A 27,024-nucleotide genomic window follows, 5' to 3' on the forward strand; every position below is an offset into this window, starting at 1 on the left:
TTATTTATTTTCCCTTTTGTACTTTAACTATTTGCACATCGTTACAACACTGTATATAGACATAATATGACATTTGTAATGTCTTTATTCTTTTGCAACTTCTGTGAGTGTAATGTTTACTGTTCATATCTATTGTTTATTTCACTTGTGTGTATTATCTATTTCACATGCTTTGGCAATGTTAACATATGTTTCCCATGACAATAAAGCCCCTTGAATTGACTTGAATTGAGAGGGGGAGTAGAGAGGAGAGAGTTAGGGAGATGTCTGTGTGTGTTACCTAGAAGCGGTAAGGAGAGTCATCAGATCTCAGTAGTAGAGAGGATAGAGAGTTAGGGAGATGTCTGTGTGTGTTACCTAGAAGCGGTAAGGAGAGTCATCAGACTTCAGTAGTAGAGAGGATAGAGAGTTAGGGAGATGTCTGTTTGTGTTACCTAGAAGCGGTAAGAAGAGTCATCAGATCTCAGTAGTAGAGAGGATAGAGAGATGTCTGTGTGTGTTACCTGGAAGCGGTAAGGAGAGTCATCAGATCTCAGTAGTAGAGAGGATAGAGAGTTAGGGAGATGTCTGTTTGTGTTACCTAGAAGCGGTAAGGAGAGTCATCAGACCTCAGTAGTAGAGAGGATAGAGAGATAGGGAGATGTCTGTGTGTGTTACCTAGAAGCGGTAAGGAGAGTCATCAGATCTCAGTAGTAGAGAGGATAGAGAGATGTCTGTGTGTGTTACCTAGAAGCGGTAAGGAGAGTCATCAGATCTCAGTAGTAGAGAGGATAGAGAGTTAGGGAGATGTCTGTGTGTGTTACCTAGAAGCGGTAAGGAGAGTCATCAGACCTCAGTAGTAGAGAGGATAGAGAGATAGGGAGATGTCTGTGTGTGTTACCTAGAAGCGGTAAGGAGAGTCATCAGATCTCAGTAGTAGAGAGGATAGAGAGATTGGGAGATGTCTGTGTGTGTTACCTGGAAGCGGTAAGGAGAGTCATCAGATCTCAGTAGTAGAGAGGATAGAGAGTTAGGGAGATGTCTGTGTGTGTTACCTAGAAGCGGTAAGGAGAGTCATCAGATCTCAGTAGTAGAGAGGATAGAGAGATAGGGAGATGTCTGTGTGTGTTACCTAGAAGCGGTAAGGAGAGTCATGAGATCTCAGTAGTAGAGAGGATAGAGAGTTAGGGAGATGTCTGTTTGTGTTACCTAGAAGCGGTAAGGAGAGTCATCAGATCTCAGTAGTAGAGAGGATAGAGAGTTAGGGAGATGTCTGTGTGTGTTACCTGGAAGCGGTAAGGAGAGTCATCAGACCTCAGTAGTAGAGAGGATAGAGAGATAGGGAGATGTCTGTGTGTGTTACCTAGAAGCGGTAAGGAGAGTCATCAGATCTCAGTAGTAGAGAGGATAGAGAGATTGGGAGATGTCTGTGTGTGTTACCTGGAAGCGGTAAGGAGAGTCATCAGATCTCAGTAGTAGAGAGGATAGAGAGTTAGGGAGATGTCTGTGTGTGTTACCTAGAAGCGGTAAGGAGAGTCATCAGATCTCAGTAGTAGAGAGGATAGAGAGATAGGGAGATGTCTGTGTGTGTTACCTAGAAGCGGTAAGGAGAGTCATGAGATCTCAGTAGTAGAGAGGATAGAGAGTTAGGGAGATGTCTGTTTGTGTTACCTAGAAGCGGTAAGGAGAGTCATCAGATCTCAGTAGTAGAGAGGATAGAGAGTTAGGGAGATGTCTGTGTGTGTTACCTGGAAGCGGTAAGGAGAGTCATCGGATCTCAGTAGTAGAGAGGATAGAGAGATGTCTGTGTGTGTTACCTAGAAGCGGTAAGGAGAGTCATCAGATCTCAGTAGTAGAGAGGATAGAGAGTTAGGGAGATGTCTGTGTGTGTTACCTGGAAGCGGTAAGGAGAGTCATCAGATCTCAGTAGTAGAGAGGATAGAGAGTTAGGGAGAGGTCTGTGTGTGTTACCTGGAAGCGGTAAGGAGAGTCATCAGATCTCAGTAGTAGAGAGCGCGGCTCCTTCAGAGGATAGATGTACCCGTACTGCACCAGGAGTCCTCCCAGGTGGCGCGCCTCTACACACACATTTCTATGTGAATTTGATCAGCCAAAAAGTGACATATTGCATCTTTTTAAGATAAATATATAGTATAAAACTAGAAATAGTGACAGGAGAAATCCATCCACAGTGAATAAGGAAGAACAAGACTTACCTTCCTCTGCTATGTTGTATTTCTGAATCAGCCACTCAATGACATCATTACCTAAAGAGAAAGAGAGCCCCGTTTACACCTGGTTCTAACATGCATCCTTTGTCCTGATCTGGTCCACATGCTGACTGTGCCCACGTTTCCAGATAGGTGAAGAATATTAAAAGAGGCATTGTGATGTGATTGTGATCAGATCTTCCTGACCCCCTCCGGAAGTAGTCAGGGACCCGTCGTGTCTAGATAAATGTCAAGTGTAGATGGATCTGGATAAATGCCAAGTGTAGACGGATCTGGATAAATGACAAGTGTAGATGGATCTGGATAAATGACAAGTGTAGATGGATCTGGATAAATGCCAAGTGTACATGGATCTGGATAAATGACAAGTGTAGATGGATCTGGATAAATGACAAGTGTACATGGATCTGGATAAATGCCAAGTGTAGATGGATCTGGATAAATGACAAGTGTAGATGGATCTGGATAAATGCCAAGTGTAGACGGATCTGGATAAATGACAAGTGTAGATGGATCTGGATAAATGACAAGTGTAGACGGATCTGGATAAATGACAAGTGTAGATGGATCTGGATAAATGACAAGTGTAGACGGATCTGGATAAATGACAAGTGTAGATGGATCTGGATAAATGACAAGTGTAGATGGATCTGGATAAATGCCAAGTGTACATGGATCTGGATAAATGACAAGTGTAGATGGATCTGGATAAATGACAAGTGTACATGGATCTGGATAAATGCCAAGTGTAGATGGATCTGGATAAATGACAAGTGTAGATGGATCTGGATAAATGCCAAGTGTAGACGGATCTGGATAAATGACAAGTGTAGATGGATCTGGATAAATGACAAGTGTAGACGGATCTGGATAAATGACAAGTGTAGATGGATCTGGATAAATGACAAGTGTAGACGGATCTGGATAAATGACAAGTGTAGATGGATCTGGATAAATGACAAGTGTAGATGGATCTGGATAAATGACAAGTGTAGATGGATCTGGATAAATGACAAGTGTAGATGGATCTGGATAAATGCCAAGTGTAGATGGATCTGGATAAATGACAAGTGTAGACGGATCTGGATAAATGACAAGTGTAGATGGATCTGGATAAATGACAAGTGTAGACGGATCTGGATAAATGCCAAGTGTAGACGGATCTGGATAAATGACAAGTGTAGATGGATCTGGATAAATGACAAGTGTAGATGGATCTGGATAAATGACAAGTGTAGACGGATCTGGATAAATGCCAAGTGTAGATGGATCTGGATAAATGACAAGTGTAGACGGATCTGGATAAATGCCAAGTGTAGATGGATCTGGATAAATGACAAGTGTAGACGGATCTGGATAAATGCCAAGTGTAGAGGTCATGGTGTCTGGTATAACAGTGATGAGGACCTAGAGGTCATGGTTTCTGGTATAACAGTGATGAGGACCTAGAGGTCATGGTGGGTGGTATAACAGTGATGAGGACCTAGAGGTCATGGTGGGTGGTATAACAGTGATGAGGACCTAGAGGTCATGGTGTCTGGTATAACAGTGATGAGGACCTAGAGGTCATGGTGGGTGGTATAACAGTGATGAGGACCTAGAGGTCATGGTGGGTGGTATAACAGTGATGAGGACCTAGAGGTCATGGTGTCTGGTATAACAGTGATGAGGACCTAGAGGTCATGGTGGGTGGTATAACAGTGATGAGGACCTAGAGGTCATGGTGGGTGGTATAACAGTGATGAGGACCTAGAGGTCATGGTGGGTGGTATAACAGTGATGAGGACCTAGAGGTCATGGTGTCTGGTATAACAGTGATGAGGACCTAGAGGTCATGGTGGGTGGTATAACAGTGATGAGGACCTAGAGGTCATGGTGGGTGGTATAACAGTGATGAGGACCTAGAGGTCATGGTGTCTGGTATAACAGTGATGAGGACCTAGAGGTCATGGTGTCTGGTATAACAGTGATGAGGACCTAGAGGTCATGGTGGGTGGTATAACAGTGATGAGGACCTAGAGGTCATGGTGGGTGGTATAACAGTGATGAGGACCTAGAGGTCATGGTGGGTGGTATAACAGTGATGAGGACCTAGAGGTCATGGTGTCTGGTATAACAGTGATGAGGACCTAGAGGTCATGGTGTCTGGTATAACAGTGATGAGGACCTAGAGGTCATGGTGGGTGGTATAACAGTGATGAGGACCTAGAGGTCATGGTGTCTGGTATAACAGTGATGAGGACCTAGAGGTCATGGTGTCTGGTATAACAGTGATGAGGACCTAGAGGTCATGGTGGGTGGTATAACAGTGATGAGGACCTAAGAGGTCATGGTGTCTGGTATAACAGTGATGAGGACCTAGAGGTCATGGTGGGTGGTATAACAGTGATGAGGACCTAGAGGTCATGGTGTCTGGTATAACAGTGATGAGGACCTAGAGGTCATGGTGTCTGGTATAACAGTGATGAGGACCTAGAGGTCATGGTGGGTGGTATAACAGTGATGAGGACCTAGAGGTCATGGTGGGTGGTATAACAGTGATGAGGACCTAGAGGTCATGGTGGGTGGTATAACAGTGATGAGGACCTAGAGGTCATGGTGTCTGATATAACAGTGATGAGGACCTAGAGATCATGGTGGGTGGTATAACAGTGATGAGGACCTAGAGGTCATGGTGTCTGGTATAACAGTGATGAGGACCTAGAGGTCATGGTGGGTGGTATAACAGTGATGAGGACCTAGAGGTCATGGTGTCTGGTATAACAGTGATGAGGACCTAGAGGTCATGGTGGGTGGTATAACAGTGATGAGGACCTAGAGGTCATGGTGTCTGGTATAACAGTGATGAGGACCTAGAGGTCATGGTGTCTGGTATAACAGTGATGAGGACCTAGAGGTCATGGTGGGTGGTATAACAGTGATGAGGACCTAGAGGTCATGGTGTCTGGTATAACAGTGATGAGGACCTAGAGGTCATGGTGTCTGGTATAACAGTGATGAGGACCTAGAGGTCATGGCGTGTTGTATAACGGTGATGAGGACCTAGAGGTCATGGCATGGTAACCTAGGTAACCTACCGGTCATGGCGTGTGGTATAACGGTGATGAGGAGTCTCTGGTTTCTCATCTTCATCCCCATGTCAGGATCTTGCATCGCTACGATCACTCTCTCCATCTACACACACACACACACACACACACACACACATACACATAGTGGTTAGGGAGTAGGGTTAGGCTTTAGGGATATGGGTTAGGGGGCAGGGGTTAGGGAGTAGGGGGTAGGGAGTAGGGTTAGGCTTTAGGGATATGGGTTAGGGGGCAGGGGTTAGGGAGTAGGGGGTAGGGAGTAGGGTTAGGCTTTAGGGATATGGGTTAGGGGGCAGGGGTTAGGGAGTAGGGTTAGGCTTTAGGGATATGGGTTAGGGGGCAGGGGTTAGGGAGTAGGGGGTAGGGAGTAGGATTAGGCTTTAGGGATATGGGTTAGGGGGCAGGGGTTAGGGAGTAGGGGGTAGGGAGTAGGGTTAGGCTTTAGGGATATGGGTTAGGGGGCAGGGGTTAGGGAGTAGGGGGTAGGGAGTAGGGTTAGGCTTTAGGGATATGGGTTAGGGGGCAGGGGTTAGGGAGTAGGGGGTAGGGAGTAGGGTTAGGCTTTCTTGATAGGGTTTAGGGGATAGGGGTTAGGGAGTAGGGATTAGGGAGTAGGGGTTAGGGGATTGCGGTTAGGGGATAGCGGTTAGGGGGTATGGGTTAGTGTTATGGAGTAGGGAGTAGGGCTTAGGGTTTAGGGGTATGGAGTAGGGAGTAGGGGTTAGGGTTTAGGGGTATGGAGTAGGGAGTAGGGGTTAGGGAGTAGGGGATAGGGTTTAGGGGTTAGGGTTTAGGGGTTGGGGATAGGGTTTCGGGAGTAGGGGTTAAGGAGTAGGGGTTAGGGATAGGGGTTAGGGTTATGGAGTAGGGGTTAGGGAGTAGGGGTTAGGGTTTAGGGGTTAGGGTTTAGGGGTTGGGGATAGGGTTTCGGGAGTAGGGGTTAAGGAGTAGGGGTTAGGGATAGGGGTTAGGGTTTAGGGGTTAGAGTTATGGAGTAGGGAGTAGGGGTTAGGGAGTAGGGAGTAGGGAGTAGGGGTTAGGGTTTAGGGTTTAGGGGTTAGAGTTATGGAGTAGGGAGTAGGGGTTAGGGAGTAGGGAGTAGGGGTTAGGGTTTAGGGGCTAGGGATAGGGTTTCTGGGTTAGGGTTGTGGAGTAGGGAGTAGGGGTTAGGGGTTAGAGAGTAGGGGTTAGGGTTTAGGGATAGGGTTTAGGGATATGGGTTCAGGTTTAGGGGTTAGGGTTATGGAGTAGGGAGTAGGAGTTAGGGAGTAGGGGTTAGGGTTTAGGGGCTAGGGATAGGGTTTCTGGGTTAGGGTTATGGAGTAGGGAGTAGGGAGTAGAGGTTAGGGAGTAGGGGTTAGGGAGTAGGGAGTAGGGAGTAGAGGTTAGGGAGTAGGGGTTAGGGAGTAGGGAGTAGGGGTTAGTGTTTAGGGGCTAGGGATAGGGTTTCGGGAGTAGGGGTTAGGGTTTAGGGATAGGGTTTAGGGGTTAGGGTTTAGGGGTTAGGGACAGGGTTTTCGGGAGTAGGGGTTAGGGAGTAGGGGTTAGGGATAGGGGTTAGGGAGTAGGGGTTAGGGTTATGGAGTAGGGAGTAGGGGTTAGGGAGTAGGGGTTAGGGATAGGGGTTAGGGTTTAGGGGTTAGGGTTATGGAGTAGGGAGTAGGGAGTAGAGGTTAGCGGTAATGGGGTAGGGGTTTAGGGATAGGGTTTAGGGGTTAGGGACAGGGTTTTCGGGAGGAGGGATTAGGAAGTAGGGGTTAGGGATAGGGGTTAGGGTTATGGAGTAGGGAGTAGGGGTTAGGGAGTAGGGGTTAGGGAAAGGGGTTAGGGTTTAGGGGTTAGGGTTATGGAGTAGGGGTTAGGGAGTAGGGGTTAAGGATAGGGTTTAGGGGTTAGGGGTAGGGAGCAGGGGTTAGGGAGTAGGGGTTAGGGTTTAGGGATAGGGGTTAGGGAGTAGGGGTTAGGGTTATGGAGTAGGGGTTAGGGGTTAGGGTGTAGGGGTTAGGGTTTAGGGGATAGGGAGTAGGAGTTAGGGTTAGGGAGTAGGAGTTAGGGTTAGGGGATAGGGATAGGGTTTAGGGAGTAGGGGTTAGGGTTTAGGGAGTAGGGTTATGGTTTAGGGAGTCGGGGTTAGGGAGTAGGGGATAGGGTTTAGGGATTAGAGGTTAGGGAGTAGGGGTTAGGGATAGGGTTTAGAGAGTAGGGTTTAGTGAGTAGGGGTTAGGGAGAAGGGAGTATTGGTTAGGGTGTAGGGGTTAGGGAGTAGGGGTTAGGGTTAGGGGATAGGGATAGGGTTTAGGGAGTAGGGGTTAGGGTTTAGGGAGTAGGGTTATGGTTTAGGGAGTCGGGGTTAGGGAGTAGGGGATAGGGTTTAGGGATTAGAGGTTAGGGAGTAGGGGTTAGGGATAGGGTTTAGAGAGTAGGGTTTAGTGAGTAGGGGTTAGGGAGAAGGGAGTATTGGTTAGGGTGTAGGGGTTAGGGAGTAGGGGTTAGCGTTTAGGGTTAGGGTTTAGGGATAGGGTTTAGGGGATAGGGGTGAGGGATTAGGGGTTAGGGTTTAGGGAGTAGAGGTTAGGGAGTAGGGGTTAGCGTTTAGGGTTAGGGTTTAGGGGTTAGGGATAGGGTTTAGGAAGTAGGGGTTAGGGATAGGGTTTAGGGAGTAGGGTTTAGGGAGTAGGGTTTAGGGAGTAGGGGTTAGGGAGAAGGGAGTATTGGTTAGGGTGTAGGGGTTAGGGAGTAGGGGTTAGGAAGTAGGGGTTAGGGAGTAGGGGTTAGGGAGTAGGGGTTAGCGTTTAGGGTTAGGGGTTAGGGATAGGGTTTAGGGGATAGGGTTTAGGGGATAGGGGTTAGGGTTTAGGGAGTAACAATCCAAGATGGCGTAGCAGTGCAGACGTGGTTTGTTGTTCTCCCATGTACATTTTGTCTTTTTTGTCTTTTTTGTATATATTTCAATTTATTTTCAACCTCTTTTCCATTTTTAGATTAAATATACGTTCCGGTCACCCGCCTCACCCAATGTGATACGGATCTGCTATTTTTAGACCTTACAGCCAGAACATCCATCAGCAGCTAGCCATCAGAACCTCCATCAGCAGCTAGCAATCAGAACCTCCATCAGCAGCTAGCCATCAGAACCTCCATCAGCAGCTAGCCATCAGAAGCTAACCATCAGCAGCTAGCCATCAGAAGCTAACCATCAGCAACTAGCCATCAGAATCTAACCATCAGCAGCTAGCCATCAGAAGCTAGCCATCAGCAGCTAGCCATCAGAAGCTAACCATCAGAAGCTAACCATCAGCAGCTAGCCATCAGAAGCTAACCATCAGCAGCTAGCCATCAGAAGCTAACCATCAGAAGTTAACCATCAGAAGCTAGCCATCAGCAGCTAGCCATCAGAAGCTAACCATCAGAAGCTAACCATCAGCAGCTAACCATCAGAAGCTAACCATCAGCAGCTAACCATCTGAAGCTAGCCATCAGAAGCTAACCATCAGCAGCTAGCCATCAAAAGCTAACCTTCAGCAGCTAGCCATCAGAAGCTAACCATCAGCAGCTACTCTTCAGCAGCTAACCATCAGCAGCTAGCCATCTGAAGCTAACCATCAGCAGCTAGCCATCAGAAGCTAACCATCAGAAGCTAACCATCAGCAGCTAGCCATCAGAAGCTAACCATCAGCAGCTAGCCATCAGAAGCTAACCATCAGCAGCTAACCAGCTAATTAGCTACTAGCTATTTAGTCATAGTCAGCCACTGCTACCGGCCTTTACCTTCTGCACAGACTCCAGCCACTTTTAGCCTGAATAATACTTGCCAGCCTGTCAGTATCAGACTGTTTTCTCCACTACAACACCGGATTCCTGCCGTAAACCCTGCACTATTACTCCTGATCATCACAGCTAGCTAGCTGCTACCGAGTGGCTATAGTGGCTAACGCCCCTCTCCCGAAGCTAGCACCAGTTAGCCGCGAGCCAGGCGCATCTCCTGGCTAAAAAACGAAATTACTACAACTACAATACCTCTTTCACCAACTGGCCTGGTCCCTTTGTCGAAGGGAACAGGGAAGCCAGGGTAGTCGTTACTACGCTAGCAAGCGGGAGACACAGCGTTTAAAGTTAGCAGGCCGGGGCTAGTAAAAACGCGTTCTCCGACATCGGGCAAAGGCCGGGTTGAGGGCACAGCGGATCGAGTTACATCAGCAGACCAGTCGTGGTGGTACGGCGGGCGCCGTGTCTCCCGCTTGCTAGCGTAGTAACGACTACCCCGGCTTCCCTGTTCCATCTACTGCTGCCCCCTGGACCCTATGCTCACTTGGCTACATAGCTGATGCCTGCTGGACTGTTCATTAATCACGGTACTCCATTTATTTATTAACATTTTTGTTTATCTGTCGGCCCCAGCCACGAACTCAGGCCCTGTGTGTAGTTAACCGACCCTCTCTGCCCATTCATCGCCATTTTACCTGTTGTTGTTGTCTTAGCTAGCTCTCCCAATCTACACCTCTGATTGATTTATGTCTCGGTTTATGTCTCTCTCAAATGTCAATATGCCATGTATACTGTTGTTTAGGATAGTATCACTCTTTTAGTTCACTGCGGAGCCCCTAGTCCCACTCAACATACCTCAGATACCTCTTTTGTTCCACCTCCCACACATGCGGTCACCTCACACAGCATAACTAGCGCGTCCAGAGATGCAATCTCTCTTATCATCACTCAATGCCTAGGTTTACCTCCAATGTACCCGCACCCCACCATACCCCTGTCTGTACATTATTCCCCGAATCTATTCTACCACGCCCAGAAATCTGCTCCTTTCATTCTCTGTTCACAACGCACTAGACGACCAGTTCAGATAGCCTTTAGCCGTACCCTTATCCTACTCCTCCTCTGTTCCTCGGGTGATGTGGAGGTTAAACCCGGCTCTGTGTGTCCCCAGGCACTCTCATTTGTTGACTTCTGTAACCGAAAAAGCCTTGGTTTCATGCATGTTAACATCAGAAGCCTCCTCCCTAAGTTTGTTTTACTCACTGCTTTAGCACACTCCGCCAACAATGATGTCCTTGCAGTGTCCGAATCCTGGTTTAGGAAGGCCACCAAAACTAAAACTACAACATTTTCCATCAAGATAGAACTGCCAAAGGGGGAGGAATTGCAATCTACTGCAGAGATAGCTTGCAAAGTTCTGTCATACTATCCAGGTCTATGCCCAGACAGTTCTAGCTTCTAATTTTTAAAATTAATCTCTCCAGAAATAAGTCTCTCATTGTTGACGCCTGTAATAGACCCCCCTCAGCTCCCAGCTGTGCCCTGGACACCATATGTGAATTGATTGCCCCCCCATCTATCTTCAGAGTTCGTTCTGTTAGGTGACCTAAACTGGGATATGCTTAACACCCCGGCCATCCTACAATCTAAGTTTAATGACCTCAATCTCACACAAATTATCAACGAACCCACCAGGTACAACCCTAAATCCGTAAACATGGGCACCCTCATAGATATTATCCTGACCAACTTGCCCTCCAAATACACCTCTGCTGTTTTCAATCAGGATCTCAGCGATCACTGCCTCATTGCCTGCATCCGCTATGGGTCTGCGGTCAAACGACCACTCTTCATCACTGTCAAACGCTCCCTAAAACACTTCTGCGAGCAGGCCTTTCTAATCGACCTGGGCCGGGTATCCTGTAAGGATATTGACCTCATCCTGTCAGTCGAGGATACCTGGTCGTTCTTTAAAAGTAATTTCCTCACCATGTTAAATAAGCATGCCCCATACAAAAAATGTAGAACTAAGAACAGATATAGCCCTTGGTTCACTCCAGACCTGACTGCCCTTGACCAGCACAAAAACATCCTGTGGCGGACTGCAATAGCATCAAATAGTCCCCGCGATATGCAACTTTTCAGGGAAGTCAGGAACCAATACACACAGTCAGTCAGGAAAGCAAAGCCAAAATTTGCATCCTGTAGCTCTAACTCCAAAAGGTTTTGGGACACTGTAAAGTCCATGGAGAATAAGAGCACCTCCTCCCAGCAGCCCACTGCACTGAGGCTAGGAAACACTGTCACCACCGATAAATCCACGATAATCGAGAATTTCAACAAGCATTTCTCTACGGCTGGCTATGCTTTCCTCCTGGCTACCCAAACCCCGGCAAACAGCTCCGCATCCCCCGCAGCTACTTGCCCAAGCCTCCTCAGCTTCTCCTTCACCCAAATCCAGATAGCAGATGTTCTGAAAGAGCTGCAAAACCTGGACCCATACAAATCAGCTGGGCTAGACAACCTGGACCCTCTCTTTATAAAATTATCCGCCGCCATTGTTGCAACCACTATTACCAGTCTGTTCAGTAACGTCTGAGATCCCCAAAGATTGGAAAGCTGCCGCGGTCATCATCCTCTTCAAGGGGGTGACACTCTAGACCCAAACTGTGATATACCTACCTCCTGCCCTGCCTTTCTAAAGTCTCCGAAAGCAAAGTTATTAATAAACAGATCACCGACCATTTCGGAAAAATCACCGTACCTTTTCCTCTGTGCAATCTGGTTTCCGAGCTGGTAACGGGTGCACCTCAGCCACGCTCAAGGTACTAAACAATATCATAACCGCCATCGATGAGAGAAATTACTGTGCAGCCGTCTTCATCGACCTGGCCAAGTCTTTCAACTCTGTCAATCAACGTATTCTTATCGGCAGACTCAACAGCCTTGGTTTCTCAAATGACTGCCTCGCCTGGTTCACCAACTACTTCTCAGACAGAGTTCAGTGTGTCAAATCGGAGGGCCTGTTGTCCGGACCTCTATTGGGGTACCACAGGGTTCAATTCTCGGGCCGACTCTCTGCTCTGTATATATCAACAATGTCGCTCTTGCTTCGGGTGACTCCCTGATCCACCTCTACGCAGACGACACCATTCTGTATACATCTGGTCCTTCTTTAGACACTGTGTTAACAAACCTCCAAACAAGCTTCAATGCCATACAACACTCCTTCCGTGGCCTCTAACTGCTCTTAAAAGCTAGTAAAACTAAATGCATGCTTTTCAACCGATCGCTGCCTGCCCACCCGACTAGCATCACTACTCTGGACGGTTCTGACTTAGAATATGTGGACAACTACAAATGCCTAGTTGTCTGGCTAGACTGTAAACTCTCCTTCCAGACGCATATTAAACATCTCCAATCCAAAATAAAATCTAGAATCGGCTTCCTATTTCGCAACAAAGCCTCCTTTACTCACGCCGCCAAACTAACCCCGTAAAATGACTATCCTACCGATCCTCGACTTCGGCGATGTCATTTACAAAATAGCCTCCAACACTACTCAGCAAATTGGATGCTGTCTATCACAGAGCCATCCGTTTTGTCACGAAATCACCATATACCACCTACCACTGTGACCTGTATGCTCTAGTCGGCTGGCCCTCGATACATATTCGTCGCCAGACCCACTGGTTCCAGGTCATCTATAAGTCTATGCTAGGTCAAGCTCCGCCTTATCTCAGCTCACTGGTCACGATAACAACACCCACCCGTAGCACGCGCTCCAGCAGGTATATCTCACTGGTCATCCCCAAAGCCAACACCTCTTTGACCGCCTTTCCTTCCAGTTCTCTGCTGCCAATGACTGGAACGAATTGCAAAAATCGCTGAAGTTGGAGACTTATATATCCCTCACTAACTTTAAACATCAGCTATCTGAGCAGCTAACCGATCGCTGCAGCTGTACATAGCCCATCTGTAAATAGCCCACCCAATCTACCTACCTACCTCATCCCCATTTTGTTTTTAATTTACTTTCTGCTTTTGCACACCAGTATTTCTACTTGCACATCATCATCTGCTCATCTATCACTCCAGTGTTAATTTGCTAAATTGTAATTACTTCGCTACTATGGCCTATTTATTGCCTTACCTCCTCACGCCATTTGCACACACTGTATATAGACTTTCTTCTTTTTCTACTGTATTATTGATTGTATGTTTGTTTATTCCATGTGTAACTCTGTGTTGTTTTTGTTGCACTGCTTTGCTCTTATCTTGGCCAGGTCGCAGTTGTAAATGAGAACTTGTTCTCAACTGGCCTACCTGGTTAAATAAAGGTGCAATAAAATAAAAACTGGAGTAGGGGTTAGGGAGTAGGGGTTAGGGAGTAGGGGTTAGGGTTTAGGGGATAGGGAGTAGGGGTTAGGGAGTAGGGGTTAGGGTTTAGGGGATAGGGTTTAGGGTGTAGGGGTTAGGGGCAGTGTTCAAGGTTAGTAGTAAGGTGTAGGGGTAGTGCGTAGGGGTTAGTGTAGGTACGGTACCTTTCTGAGGCAATACATCTGCTCCCTCTGAGCTCCTCCTTTAGTCAGCGTGTTGATGGTCATCTTCTCTCTCTCTCCGTCTCTCTCTATATATCTCCGTCTCTCTCCGTCTCTCTCTATATATCTCCGTCTTTCTCTATATATCTCTCCCTCCCTCCCTCTCTCTCTCTATTTCTCTATCCTATATGTATCTCTCTTTCTCTCTTTCTCTCTTTAGCTCTCTCCGTCTCTCTCTCTATCTCTCTATCCCCTCTCTATATAGCTCTCTTTCTCTCTTTAACTCTCTCTGTCTCTCTCTCTCTTTCATTAGAAGTGCTGTCTAGATGTCTCTGTCTGTTTTCAGTAATCTGAGGTAGCAGGCAGCAGCGGGACAGTAAAGTGCAGAAATCAACCGAGCTGCACGAGAGCACTAAGTATCCAGCACCCTCCCTCTCTTTCTCCATCCACATTTTATCTCTCTCACTCCATCCCCTCCCCCTTCTATCTCTCTCTTTCCATCCACCCTCTCTCTCATCCCCCTTCTATCTCTCTCTCTCTCTCTCTCACTCCATCCCCTCCCCCTTCTATCTCACTCTCTCATCCCCTCCCCCTTCTATCTCTCAGACTGGTGATGCTGCCATTCTGCGGATTAATGAGGATTATATTATATTGCATATTTATTAATTCATTTATGTTCACCATTGAAACATGTATGATATGGGAATGTTAAAAGACATCATCATAAGTTGTATTACTTTATTAATATATGAATATATTTAGTAGATACATTGATGTTAGCAATATTTTATTAATATATGAATATATTTAGTAGATACATTTATGTTAGTAATACTTTATTAATATATTTAGTAAGTATATATATGTTAGGAATACTTTATTAATATATTTAGTAGATACATTTATGTTAGTAATACTTTATTAATATATTAATATATTTAGTAGGTATATTTATGTTAGGAATACTTTATTAATATATTTAGTAGGTATATTTATGTTAGGAATACTTTATTAATATATTTAGTAGGTATATTTATGTTAGTAATACTTTATTAATATATTAATATATTTAGTAGGTATATTTATGTTAGTAATACTTTATTAATATATTTAGTATTTAGTAGGTATATTTATGTTAGTAATACTTTATTAATATATTAAGTATTTTCTAAGGCTCATCATCCAGGCAGCAGTGTTAGGGTAACCTAGGCAGCAGCCTTACCACACCACAGAGTAGTTGCAAACAAGAAAGTAGTCCCAGGGCGCTAGGAGAGAGAAAGTAATCCCTGAGCAGCCGCCTCGCCCCCAGGTCTTCTTCCACTGATACTTCTAACCCTGTTCCTAGGATACTAGTTCCACTGCTGTCAGACCTAAGAAACTAGTTTCATACACACCAGGTGCATCTTAAAGGGCTCCCAAGTGGCACAGCGGTCTAAGGCACTGCATCTCAGTGCAAGAGGTGTCACTACAGTCCCTGGTTCAAATCCAGGCTGTATCACATCCGTCCGTGATTGGGAGTCCCATAGGGCGGTGCACAATTGGCCCAGCGTCGCTGAGGTAGGCCGTCATTGTAAAGACTTTGTTCTTAACTGCCTTGCCTAGTTAAATAAAGGTTAAGTTAAAATATATATAAAACCTTTTTAAAGACATGCTTGGGAACAACTAATATGTATTATCTAATCCTCTTTAGTCTGGATGTTTCAATGTGGAGTTCATACATACTGAGTCTATAAGCAGAATTACTGTCCTACCTCAGTTAGCTATGAAATCGCTAGCTATATGTATGTGGACTTCATACATGCTGAATCTATTAGCAGAATTACTGTCCTACCTCAGTTAGCTATGAAATCGCTAGCTATATGTATGTGGACTTCATACATGCTGAATCTATTAGCAGAATTACTGTCCTACCTCAGTTAGCTATGAAATCGCTAGCTATATGTATGTGGACTTCATACATGCTGAATCTATTAGCAGAATTACTGTCCTACCTCAGTTAGCTATGAAATCGCTAGCTTGAAAGCGACTGTTTTTCTGGAAGCTGTGCTTTTTCAATTTTCCCCTACACTTCCCCCCACGTGGGCCAGCCCCCCTAGCAATTTGAGTTCTAGCCAATGAGCTTCAGCCCCTCGCCATTTGAGTGACAGCTAGCAAGATGCACACGCAGCGGAGCGAGACCAATGAAGTGGTGCACATATCTGCACATATGTGATGTGGTACTCAATTTTCGGCTTTTGGCTCGTGGGTGCTACTTTAAGAATGACTGGTAAGTATAGAAAAGTACCGGAGAATCTCTTTAACTTCTTATGGCTGCAATCCCGGTAACGGGATCGATATGACAACAGCCAGTGAAAGTGCAGGGCGCCAATTTCAAAGAATGGTCGGGTCATGGCAGACCTGACTAATTCCCCTCTCATTCGGTAACCCTTCACAGTAGAGGCATCAGCCAAAGTTCTACAGACTGTTGACATCTAGTGGAAGCCGTAGGAAGTGCAAACTCATCCACATCTCGCTGTGATTTCAATGGGATCTTGGTTGAAACTCGACTAGCCTCAGAATTTCCACTTCCTGTTTGGATTGTTTCTCAGGTTTTTGCCTGCCATATGAGTTCTACTATACTCACAGACATAATTCAAACAGTTTTAGAAACTTCAGAGTGTTTTTATCCAATACTAATAATAATATGCATATATTAGCAACTATGACTGAGGAGCAGGCCGTCTACTCTGGGCACCTCTGTGCACCTTTCATCCAAGCTACTCAATACTTCCCCTGCAGCCACAAGAAGTTAAAGTGTCTTCTTCTTCTTGTCTTATTTCCTTATTCCTCGCCTTGTTACATTTACATTTGAGTAATTTAGCAGATGCTCTTATCCAGAGCGACTTACAGTTAATGCATTCATCTTAAGATAGCTTTTAATTTAACCCTTATTTTACCAGGTAAGTTGAGTGAGAACACATTCTGATTTACATCAATGACCTGGGGAATAGTTACAGGGGAGAGGAGGGGGGATGAATGAGCCAATTGGAAGCATAGTCTGAAGGTAGCTAGGTGGGACAACCACATATAAGATTCAGAGTAAGTCCATTTTTCTTCAATAAATAACTATCAGCAAAGTCAGAGCTAGTAAGGGGGAAGAAAGTCAAGTGTTAGTTCACGAAAGGCATATTATTTTTATTGTTATTATAAATTGTTTTAAACATTGGGGGGGTCTGGATGAGGAGGAGGAGCAAGGGGGATGCTGTGGGATTATTTAAGATATTCTTTGAAGCGGTAGGATTTCAGATGTTTCCAGAAAATGGGCAATGACTCTGCTGTCCTAGCTTCAGGGAAAGAGGAGGGAGGGCCTAGAGACCAGAGGTGGGCATAGCCTGAAGGTAGGGAGGGGGACTCTGCTGTCCTAGCTTCAGGGAAAGAGGAGGGAGGGCCTAGAGACCAGAGGTGGGCATAGCCTGAAGGTAGGGAGGGGGACTCTGCTGTCCTAGTTTCAGGGAAAGGGGAGGGAGGGCCTAGAGACCAGAGGTGGGCAAGGACTCTGCTGTCCTAGCTTCAGGGAAAGAGGAGGGAGGGCCTAGAGACCAGAGGTGGGCATAGCCTGATGGTAGGGAGGGGGACTCTGCTGTCCTAGTTTCAGGGAAAGGGGAGGGAGGGCCTAGAGACCAGAGGTGGGCAAGGACTCTGCTGTCCGGGAAAGGGGAGGGAGGGCCTAGAGACCAGAGGTGGGCAAGGACTCTGCTGTCCGGGAAAGGTGGGCATAGCCTGAAGGTAGGGAGGGGGACTCTGCTGTCCTAGCTTCAGGGAAAGAGGAGGGAGGGCCTAGAGACCAGAGGTGGGCATAGCCTGAAGGTAGGGAGGGGGGACTCTGCTGTCCTAGCTTCAGGGAAAGAGGAGGGAGGGCCTAGAGACCAGAGGTGGGCATAGCCTGAAGGTAGGGATGGGGGACTCTGCTGTCCTAGTTTCAGGGAAAGGGGAGGGAGGGCCTAGTGACCAGAGGTGGGCATAGCCTGAAGGTAGGGAGGGGGGACTCTTCTGTCCTAGCTTCAGGGAAAGGGTTGGGAGGTCCTAGAGACCAGAGGTGGGCATAGCCTGAAGGCAGGGAGGGCAGTTCCTCTTGCTGCTCTGTAGGCAAGTACCATGGTCTTGTAGCGAGCTTCAACTGGAAGCCAGTGGAGGCGCGGAGAAGTGGTGTGACATGCGAGAACTTGGGAAGGTTGAACATGGGAGAACTTGCCTCCATTCCTTATTCATGTGCTTGTCTCTTCTCCTTATTCCTATCCTTGTCTTCTCCGTATCACTCTCTTTGTCTCATATTAAAGAAGTCTCGAGGTATTGCTCGCCTGAGGTAGAGTACCTTATGATAAGCTGTAGACCACACTATCTACCAAGAAAGTTCTCATCTATATTATTCGTAGCCGTCTATTTACCACCACAGACCGATGCTGGCACTAAGACAGCACTCATCCAACTCTATAAGGGCAAACAAGAAATTGCTCACCCAGAAGAGGTGCTCCTAGTGGCCGGGGACTTTATTGCAGGCAAACTTAAATCAGTTTTACCCAAATTTTTACCAGCATGTTAAATGTGCAACCAGAGGGAGAAAAACTCTAGACCACCTTTACTCTACACACAGAGATGCATACAAAGCTTTCCCCCGCCCTCCATTTGGCAAAACATACCATAATTCACATTTGTCATTTTCAACCTCTCCCTGACTGAGTCTCTAATACTTACATGTTTCAAGCAGACCACCATAGTCCCTGTGCCCAAGGAAGCGAAGGTAACCTGCCTAAATGATTACCGCCACGTGGCACTCACGTCGGTAGCCATGAAGTGCTTTGAAAGGCTGGTCATGGCTCACATCAACAGCATCCTCCCGGATACCCTAGACCCACCCCAATTCGCATACCGCCCCAACAGATCCACAGATGACGCAATCGCAATCGCACTCCACACTGCCCTTTCCCACCTGGACAAAAGGAACACCTATGTGAGAATGCTGTTCATTGACTACAGCTCAGCGTTCAACACCACAGTGCCCACGAAGCTAAGTACTGTGGGACTAAACACCTCCCTCTGCAACTGGATCCTGGAATTCCTGACGGGCCACCACCAGGTGGTAAGTGTAGGCAACAACACATCTGCCACGCTGATCCACAACACTGGGGCCACTCAGGGGTGTGTGCTTAGTCCCGTCCTGTATTCCCTGCTCACCCACGACTGACTGCGTGTCCAAACACGACTCCAACACCATCATTAAGTTTGCTGATGACACAACAGTGGTAGGCCTGATCACCGACAATGATGAGACAGCCTATAGGGAGGAGGTCAGAGAACTGGCAATGTGGTGCCAGGACAACAATCTCTCCCTCAATGTGATCAAGAGAAAGAAGCTGTTTGTGGACTACAGGAAAAGGAGGGCCGAACAGGCCCCCATTAACATCGACGGAGATGTAGTGGAGCGGGTCGAAAGTTTCAAGTTCCTTGGTGTCCACATCACCAACAAACTATCATGGTCCAAACACACCAAGACAGTCGTGAAGAGGGCACTACAAAACGTTTTCCCCCTCAGGAAACTGAAAAGATTTGGCATGGGTCCCCAGATCCTCAAACAGTTCTACAGCTGCACCATCGAGAGCATCCTGACTGGTTCCATCACCGCCTGGTATGGCAACTGCTCTGCATCTGACTGTAAGGCGCTACAGAGGGTGGTATGTATGGCCCAGTACATCACAGGGACCAAGTTTCCTGCAATCCAGGACCTATATAATAGGCGGTGTCAGAGGAAAGCCCATATAATTGTCAGAGACTCCAGTCACCCATGTCATAGACTGTTTTCTCTGCTACCGCACGGCAAGCGGTACCGGAGCGCCAAGTCTAGGACCAAAAGGCTCCTTAACAGCTTCTACCCCCAAGCCATAAGACTCCATTTGTTTTGTACACCGCTGCTACTCACTGTTTATTATCTATGCATAGTCACTTCACCCCTACCTACATGTACACCGCTGCTACTCACTGTTTATTATCTATGCATAGTCACTTCACGCCTACCTACATGTACACTGCTGCTCCTCACTGTTTATTATCTATGCATAGTCACTTCACCCCTACCTACATGTACAAATTTCTCGACTAACCTGTACCGCTGCACATCGACTTGGAACCGGTACCCCCTGTATATAGCCTCCACACTGACTCGGTACCGGTACCCCTTGTATATAGCCTCCACACTGACTCGGTACCGGTACCCCCTGTATATAGCCTCCACATTGACTCTGTACCGGTACCCCCTGTATCTAGCCTCCACATTAACTCTGTACCGGTACCCCCTGTATATAGTCTCCACATTGACTCTATACCGGTACCCCCTGTATATAGCCTCCACATTGACTCTGTACCGGTACCCCCTGTATACCGGTACCCCCTGTATATAGCCTCCACACTGACTCTGTACCGGTACCCCCTGTATACCGGTACCCCCTGTATATAGCCTCCACATTGACTCTACCGGTACCCCCTGTATATAGCCTCCACACTGACTCTGTACCGGTACCCCCTGTATATAGCCTCCACATTGAATCTGTACCGGTACCCCCTGTATATAGCCTCCACACTGACTCGGTACCGGTACCCCCTGTATATAGCCTCCACATTGACTCTGTACCGGTACACCCTGTATATAGCCTCCACACTGACTCTGTACCGGTACCCCCTGTATATAGCCTCCACATTGACTCTGTACCGGTACCCCCTGTATATAGCCTCCACATTGACTCTATACCGGTACCCCCTGTATATAGCCTCCACATTGACTCTGTACCGGTACCCCCTGTATATAGCCTCCACATTGACTCTGTACCGGTACCCCCTGTATATAGCCTCCACATTGACTCTGTACCGGTACCCCCTGTATATAACCTCCACATTGACTCTGTACCGGTACCCCCTGTATATAGCCTCCACATTGACTCTGTACCGGTACCCCCTGTATATAGCCTCCACACTGACTCGGTACCGGTACCCCCTGTATATAGCCTCCACATTGACTCTGTACCGGTACCCCCTGTATATAGCCTCCACACTGACCCGGTATCCCCCCCCCTGTATATAGCCTCCACATTGACTCTGTACCGGTACCCCCTGTATATAGCCTCCTCATTGACTCTGTACCGGTACCCCCTGTATATAGCCTCCTCATTGACTCTGTACTGGTACCCCCTGTATATAGCCTCCACATTGACTCTGTACCGGTACCCCCTGTATATAGCCTCCACACTGACTCGGTACCGGTACCCCCTGTATACCGGTACCCCCTGTATATAGCCTCCACATTTACTCTGTACCGGTACCCCCCTGTATATAGCCTCCTCCACATTGACTCTGTACCGGTACCCCCTCTATCTAGCCTCCACATTGACTCTGTACCGGTACCCCCTGTATCTAGCCTCCACATTGACTCTGTACCGGTACCCCCTGTATATAGCCTCCACATTGACTCTGTACCGGTACCCCCTGTATATAGCCTCCACATTGACTCTGTACCGGTACCCCCTGTATATAGCCTCCACATTGACTCTGTACCGGTACCCCCTGTATACCGGTACCCCCTGTATATAGCCTCCACATTGACTCTACCGGTACCCCCTGTATATAGCCTCCACACTGACTCTGTACCGGTACCCCCTGTATATAGCCTCCACATTGACTCTGTACCGGTACCCCCTGTATATAGCCTCCACATTGACTCTGTACCGGTACCCCCTGTATACCGGTACCCCCTGTATATAGCCTCCACATTGACTCTGTACCGGTACCCCCTGTATACCGGTACCCCCTGTATATAGCCTCCACATTGACTCTACCGGTACCCCCTGTATATAGCCTCCACACTGACTCTGTACCGGTACCCCCTGTATATAGCCTCCACATTGAATCTGTACCGGTACCCCCTGTATATAGCCTCCACATTGACTCTGTACCGGTACCCCCTGTATATAGCCTCCACATTGACTCTGTACCGGTACACCCTGTATATAGCCTCCACACTGACTCTGTACCGGTACCCCCTGTATATAGCCTCCACATTGACTCTGTACCGGTACCCCCTGTATATAGCCTCCACATTGACTCTATACCGGTACCCCCTGTATATAGCCTCCACATTGACTCTGTACCGGTACCCCCTGTATATAGCCTCCACATTGACTCTGTACCGGTACCCCCTGTATATAGCCTCCACATTGACTCTGTACCGGTACCCCCTGTATATAACCTCCACATTGACTCTGTACCGGTACCCCCTGTATATAGCCTCCACATTGACTCTGTACCGGTACCCCCTGTATATAGCCTCCACACTGACTCGGTACCGGTACCCCCTGTATATAGCCTCCACATTGACTCTGTACCGGTACCCCCTGTATATAGCCTCCACACTGACCCGGTATCCCCCCCCCTGTATATAGCCTCCACATTGACTCTGTACCGGTACCCCCTGTATATAGCCTCCTCATTGACTCTGTACCGGTACCCCCTGTATATAGCCTCCTCATTGACTCTGTACTGGTACCCCCTGTATATAGCCTCCACATTGACTCTGTACCGGTACCCCCTGTATATAGCCTCCACACTGACTCGGTACCGGTACCCCCTGTATACCGGTACCCCCTGTATATAGCCTCCACATTTACTCTGTACCGGTACCCCCCTGTATATAGCCTCCTCCACATTGACTCTGTACCGGTACCCCCTCTATCTAGCCTCCACATTGACTCTGTACCGGTACCCCCTGTATCTAGCCTCCACATTGACTCTGTACCGGTACCCCCTGTATATAGCCTCCACACTGACTCTGTACCGGTACCCCCTGTATATAGCCTCGTTATTTTATTGTGTTACTTTTTATTATTTTTTACTTTAGTTTATTTGGTAGATATTTTCTAAACTCTTCTCGAACTGCTCTTTTGGTTAAGCATTTCACAGTAAGGTCTACACCTGTTGGTTAAGGGCTGGTCAGTGAGCATTTCACAGTAAGGTCTACACTTGCTGTATTCAGCATTTCACAGTAAGGTCTACACTTGCTGTATTCGGTGCATTTCACAGTAAGGTCTACACTTGTTGTATTCGGTGCATTTCACAGTAAGGTCTACACTTGTTGTATTCGGTGCATTTCACAGTAAGGTCTACACTTGTTGTATTCATGTAACAAATAAAGTTTAATTTGATTTATCTTCTCTCCTTATTCCCCTCGTCTCCTCTCCTTATTCCCCTCGTCTCCTCTCCTTATTCCCCTCGTCTCCTCTCCTTATTCCCCTCGTCTCCTCTCCTTATTCCCCTCGTCTCCTCTACTTATTCCCCTCGTCTCCTCTCCTTATTCCCCTCGTCTCCTCTCCTTAGTCCCCTCGTCTCCTCTCCTTATTCCTCTCGTCTCCTCTCCTTATTCCTCTCGTCTCCTCTCCTTATTCCCCTCGTCTCCTCTCCTTATTCCCCTCGTCTCCTCTCCTTATTCCCCTCGTCTCCTCTCCTTATTCCCCTCGTCTCCTCTCCTTATTCCTCTCGTCTCCTCTCCTTATTCCCCTCGTCTCCTCTCCTTATTCCCCTCGTCTCCTCTCCTTATTCCCCTCGTCTCCTCTCCTTATTCCTCTCAACTGAGAGCTAATTCCTAGCAAACGATACTCTCACCAATGGGAGGAGATGAACAGAGAGGAGGAGAAAACTGTCCTCAAACTATTTGTGTGTATTGTTAGATATTATGCAACATCTGCTAAATATGTGTATGGACCAATAGAATTACTATTTGTGTGTATTGTTGTGAATTGTTAGATATTATGCAACATCTGCTAAATATGTGTATGGACCAATAGAATTACTATTTGTGTGTATTGTTGTGAATTGTTAGATATTATGCAACATCTGCTAAATATGTGTATGGACCAATAGAATGTGAATTGATTTTAGATAAACCCATATATCCATTTGGTTAAGCAGCCAGCAGCCGATTAGTTTCCACTGGAGGTAAAGTCAGTTAAATGTAGAACTATCTGTCATCATACTCTGTGTGTTTTCTGGTTCAGTACCAACTAACATAATCAAACGTTGGAGGCCGATAAACCTCATCAGAACATAAACAAACGTTGGATGCCGATAAACCCCATCGAAGAAGAAGCACAGAACCAAACACGTTGTGACAGACAGGGCAGTTCTCCTCTCCTCCGCGTGCTGTTTGTACTTCATGGGTTTCCGTAGTTGAATGTGTAAACAGCGGGGTATGCACCTTGTTGGTTTCAAATATCTCTCTTTCAAGGTAAGAAAGCGTTTATATATTAACTGCGTAACTCGTGTAGTTACACATACCCTTGCTACGTTGTAATAAAAGCAATTAACAGCAACCTTAGCTAGTTAGCTTGTGGGATACAAACAAACCGAGCAAAACTAGCCTCTTTCTGTGGTTTGCTTGTTAAGCAGCTAACTAACGTTAGTTAACTTGTGGGATACAAACAAACCGAGCAAAACTAGCCTCTCCGTGGTTTGCTTGTTAAGCAGCTAACTAACGTTAGTTAACTTGTGGGATACAAACAAACCGAGCAAAACTAGCCTCTCCGTGGTTTGCTTGTTAAGCAGCTAACTAACGTTAGTTAACTTGTGGGATACAAACAAACCGAGCAAAACTAGCCTCTCCGTGGTTTGCTTGTTAAGCAGCTAACTAACGTTAGCTAACGTTAGGAACCGTTAGCCTCCTATCATGGTTATTAGGCAGAGAGTATTGTAGTTTTGTGTTACTGTGTGTTACTGTGTGTTGTTTAATGGAGCTGATGATGAGTGTGTTACTGTGTGTTTCAGGAACCTGATGATGAGTGTTACTGTGTGTTACTGTGTGTTTCAGGGACCTGATGATGAGTGTGTTACTGTGTGTTACTGTGTGTTTCAGGGACCTGATGACGAGTGTGTTACTGAGTGTTACTGTGTGTTTCAGGGACCTGATGATGAGTGTGTTACTGTGTGTTTCAGGGACCTGATGATTGTTACTGTGTGTTACTGAGTTTTACTGAGTGTTTCAGGGACCTGATGATGAGTGTGTTACTGTGTGTTACTGTGTGTTTCAGGGACCTGATGATGAGTGTGTTACTGTGTGTTACTGTGTGTTTCAGGGACCTGATGATGAGTGTGTTACTGAGTGTTACTGTGTGTTCCAGGGACCTGATGATGAGTGTGTTACTGTGTGTTACTGTGTGTTGTTTCAGGGACCTGATGATGAGTGTGTTACTAAGTGTTACTGTGTTGTTTCAGGGACCTGATGATGAGTGTGTTACTGTGTGTTTCAGGGACCTGATGATGAGTGTGTTACTGTGTGTTACTGTGTGTTTCAGGGACCTGATGATGAGTGTGTTACTGTGTGTTACTGTGTGTTTCAGGGACCTGATGATGAGTGATATGCGCCAGTCGTTGCTACGTCGAGATGCGCTGAGCGCCGCTAAAGAGGTTCTAACCATGTCTGGATATTTAGCAGTCTGCTGTTGTGTGTTACTGTGTGTTACTGTGTGTTACTGAGCGCCCCTAAAGAGGTTCTAACCATGTCTGGATATTTAGCAGTCTGCTGTTGTGTGTTACTGTGTGTTACTGTGTGTTACTGAGTGTTACTGTGTGTTACTGTGTGTTACTGTGTGTTACTGAGCGCCCCTAAAGAGGTTCTAACCATGTCTGGATATTTAGCAGTCTGCTGTTGTGTGTTACTGTGTGTTACTGTGTGTTACTGAGCGCCCCTAAAGAGGTTCTCACCATGTCTGGATATTTAGCAGTCTGCTGTTGTGTGTTACTGTGTGTTACTGTGTGTTACTGTGTGTTACTGAGCGCCCCTAAAGAGGTTCTAACCATGTCTGGATATTTAGCAGTCTGCTGTTGTGTGTTACTGTGTGTTACTGTGTGTTACTGAGCGCCCCTAAAGAGGATCTCACCATGTCTGGATATTTAGCAGTCTGCTGTTGTGTGTTACTGTGTGTTACTGTGTGTTACTGAGCACCCCTAAAGAGGTTCTAACCATGTCTGGATATTTAGCAGTCTGCTGTTGTGTGTTACTGTGTGTTACTGTGTGTTACTGAGCGCCCCTAAAGAGGTTCTAACCATGTCTGGATATTTAGCAGTCTGCTGTTGTGTGTTACTGAGTGTTACTGTGTGTTACTGTGTGTTACTGTGTGTTACTGTGTGTTACTGAGCGCCCCTAAAGAGGTTCTAACCATGTCTGGATATTTAGCAGTCTGCTGTTGTGTGTTACTGTGTGTTACTGTGTGTTACTGTGTGTTACTGAGCGTTACTGAGCGCCCCTAAAGAGGTTCTCACCATGTCTGGATATTTATCAGTCTGCTGTTGTGTGTTACTGTGTGTTACTGTGTGTTACTGAGCGCCGCTAAAGAGGTTCTAACCATGTCTGGATATTTAGCAGTCTGCTGTTGTGTGTTACTGTGTGTTACTGAGCGTTACTGTGTGTTACTGTGTGTTACTGAGCGCCCCTAAAGAGGATCTCACCATGTCTGGATATTTAGCAGTCTGCTGTTGTGTGTTACTGTGTGTTACTGTGTGTTACTGTGTGTTACTGTGTGTTACTGAGCGCCCCTAAAGAGGTTCTAACCATGTCTGGATATTTAGCAGTCTGCTGTTGTGTGTTACTGTGTGTTACTGTGTGTTACTGAGCGCCCCTAAAGAGGATCTCACCATGTCTGGATATTTAGCAGTCTGCTGTTGTGTGTTACTGTGTGTTACTGTGTGTTACTGAGCACCCCTAAAGAGGTTCTAACCATGTCTGGATATTTAGCAGTCTGCTGTTGTGTGTTACTGTGTGTTACTGTGTGTTACTGAGCGCCCCTAAAGAGTAACAGTCTGCTGTTGTGTTGTAATGATTCTAGGTTAGTTGGAGGCAGCCCTGTTATTGGTTATTAATGTATTAACACCCTCCCCCCCTCAGCCCTGTTATTGGTTATTAATGTATTTCAGGTGCTGTACCATCTGGATATCTACCTGTCTGGCCAGGTTCAGAATAACCCCTCCCCCTCGGTGGACACGACCACTCTGGAACTAGTGGAGGAGTTTATACTGCACAGGGTACCACACACACACACACACACACACACACACACACACACACTCTGGAACTAGTGGAGGAGTTTATACTGCACAGGGTACCACACACACACACACACACACACACACACACACACACACACACACACACACACTCTGGAACTAGTGGAGGAGTTTATACTGCACAGGGTACCACACACACACACACACTCTGGAACTAGTGGAGGAGTTTATACTGCACAGGGTACCACACACACACACACACACTCTGGAACTGGTGGAGGAGTTTATACTGCACAGGGTACCACACACACACACACACTCTGGAACTGGTGGAGGAGTTTATACTGC

At 46.7% G+C, this 27,024-nt stretch overlaps 2 protein-coding genes across 2 annotated transcripts in view; one reads left to right on the forward strand and one right to left on the reverse strand.

Moving 5' to 3' along the window:
• LOC139568468 (regulator of G-protein signaling 11-like) overlaps positions 1-14,119 on the reverse strand; it is a 102,984-nt gene extending 88,865 nt beyond the window's left edge. The window contains exons 1-4 of the mRNA XM_071390301.1: positions 13,609-14,119; positions 5,288-5,384; positions 2,196-2,246; positions 1,951-2,057 (exon numbers count right to left, since the gene is read on the reverse strand). Of these exons, the coding sequence (XP_071246402.1) occupies positions 1,951-2,057; positions 2,196-2,246; positions 5,288-5,384; positions 13,609-13,671 (318 nt within the window). The 5' untranslated portion in view covers positions 13,672-14,119. The remainder of the gene's footprint in view (positions 1-1,950; positions 2,058-2,195; positions 2,247-5,287; positions 5,385-13,608) is intronic.
• A 9,633-nt stretch (positions 14,120-23,752) lies between these two features.
• LOC139568469 (integrator complex subunit 15-like) overlaps positions 23,753-27,024 on the forward strand; it is a 29,602-nt gene continuing 26,330 nt past the window's right edge. Inside the window, exons 1-3 of the mRNA XM_071390302.1 lie at positions 23,753-23,905; positions 25,014-25,080; positions 26,587-26,694. Of these exons, the coding sequence (XP_071246403.1) occupies positions 25,021-25,080; positions 26,587-26,694 (168 nt within the window). The 5' untranslated portion in view covers positions 23,753-23,905; positions 25,014-25,020. The remainder of the gene's footprint in view (positions 23,906-25,013; positions 25,081-26,586; positions 26,695-27,024) is intronic.

This window comes from Salvelinus alpinus, chromosome 2 (genome assembly GCF_045679555.1).
Source record: "Salvelinus alpinus chromosome 2, SLU_Salpinus.1, whole genome shotgun sequence".
Classification (NCBI taxonomy): Eukaryota; Metazoa; Chordata; class Actinopteri; order Salmoniformes; family Salmonidae; genus Salvelinus; species Salvelinus alpinus.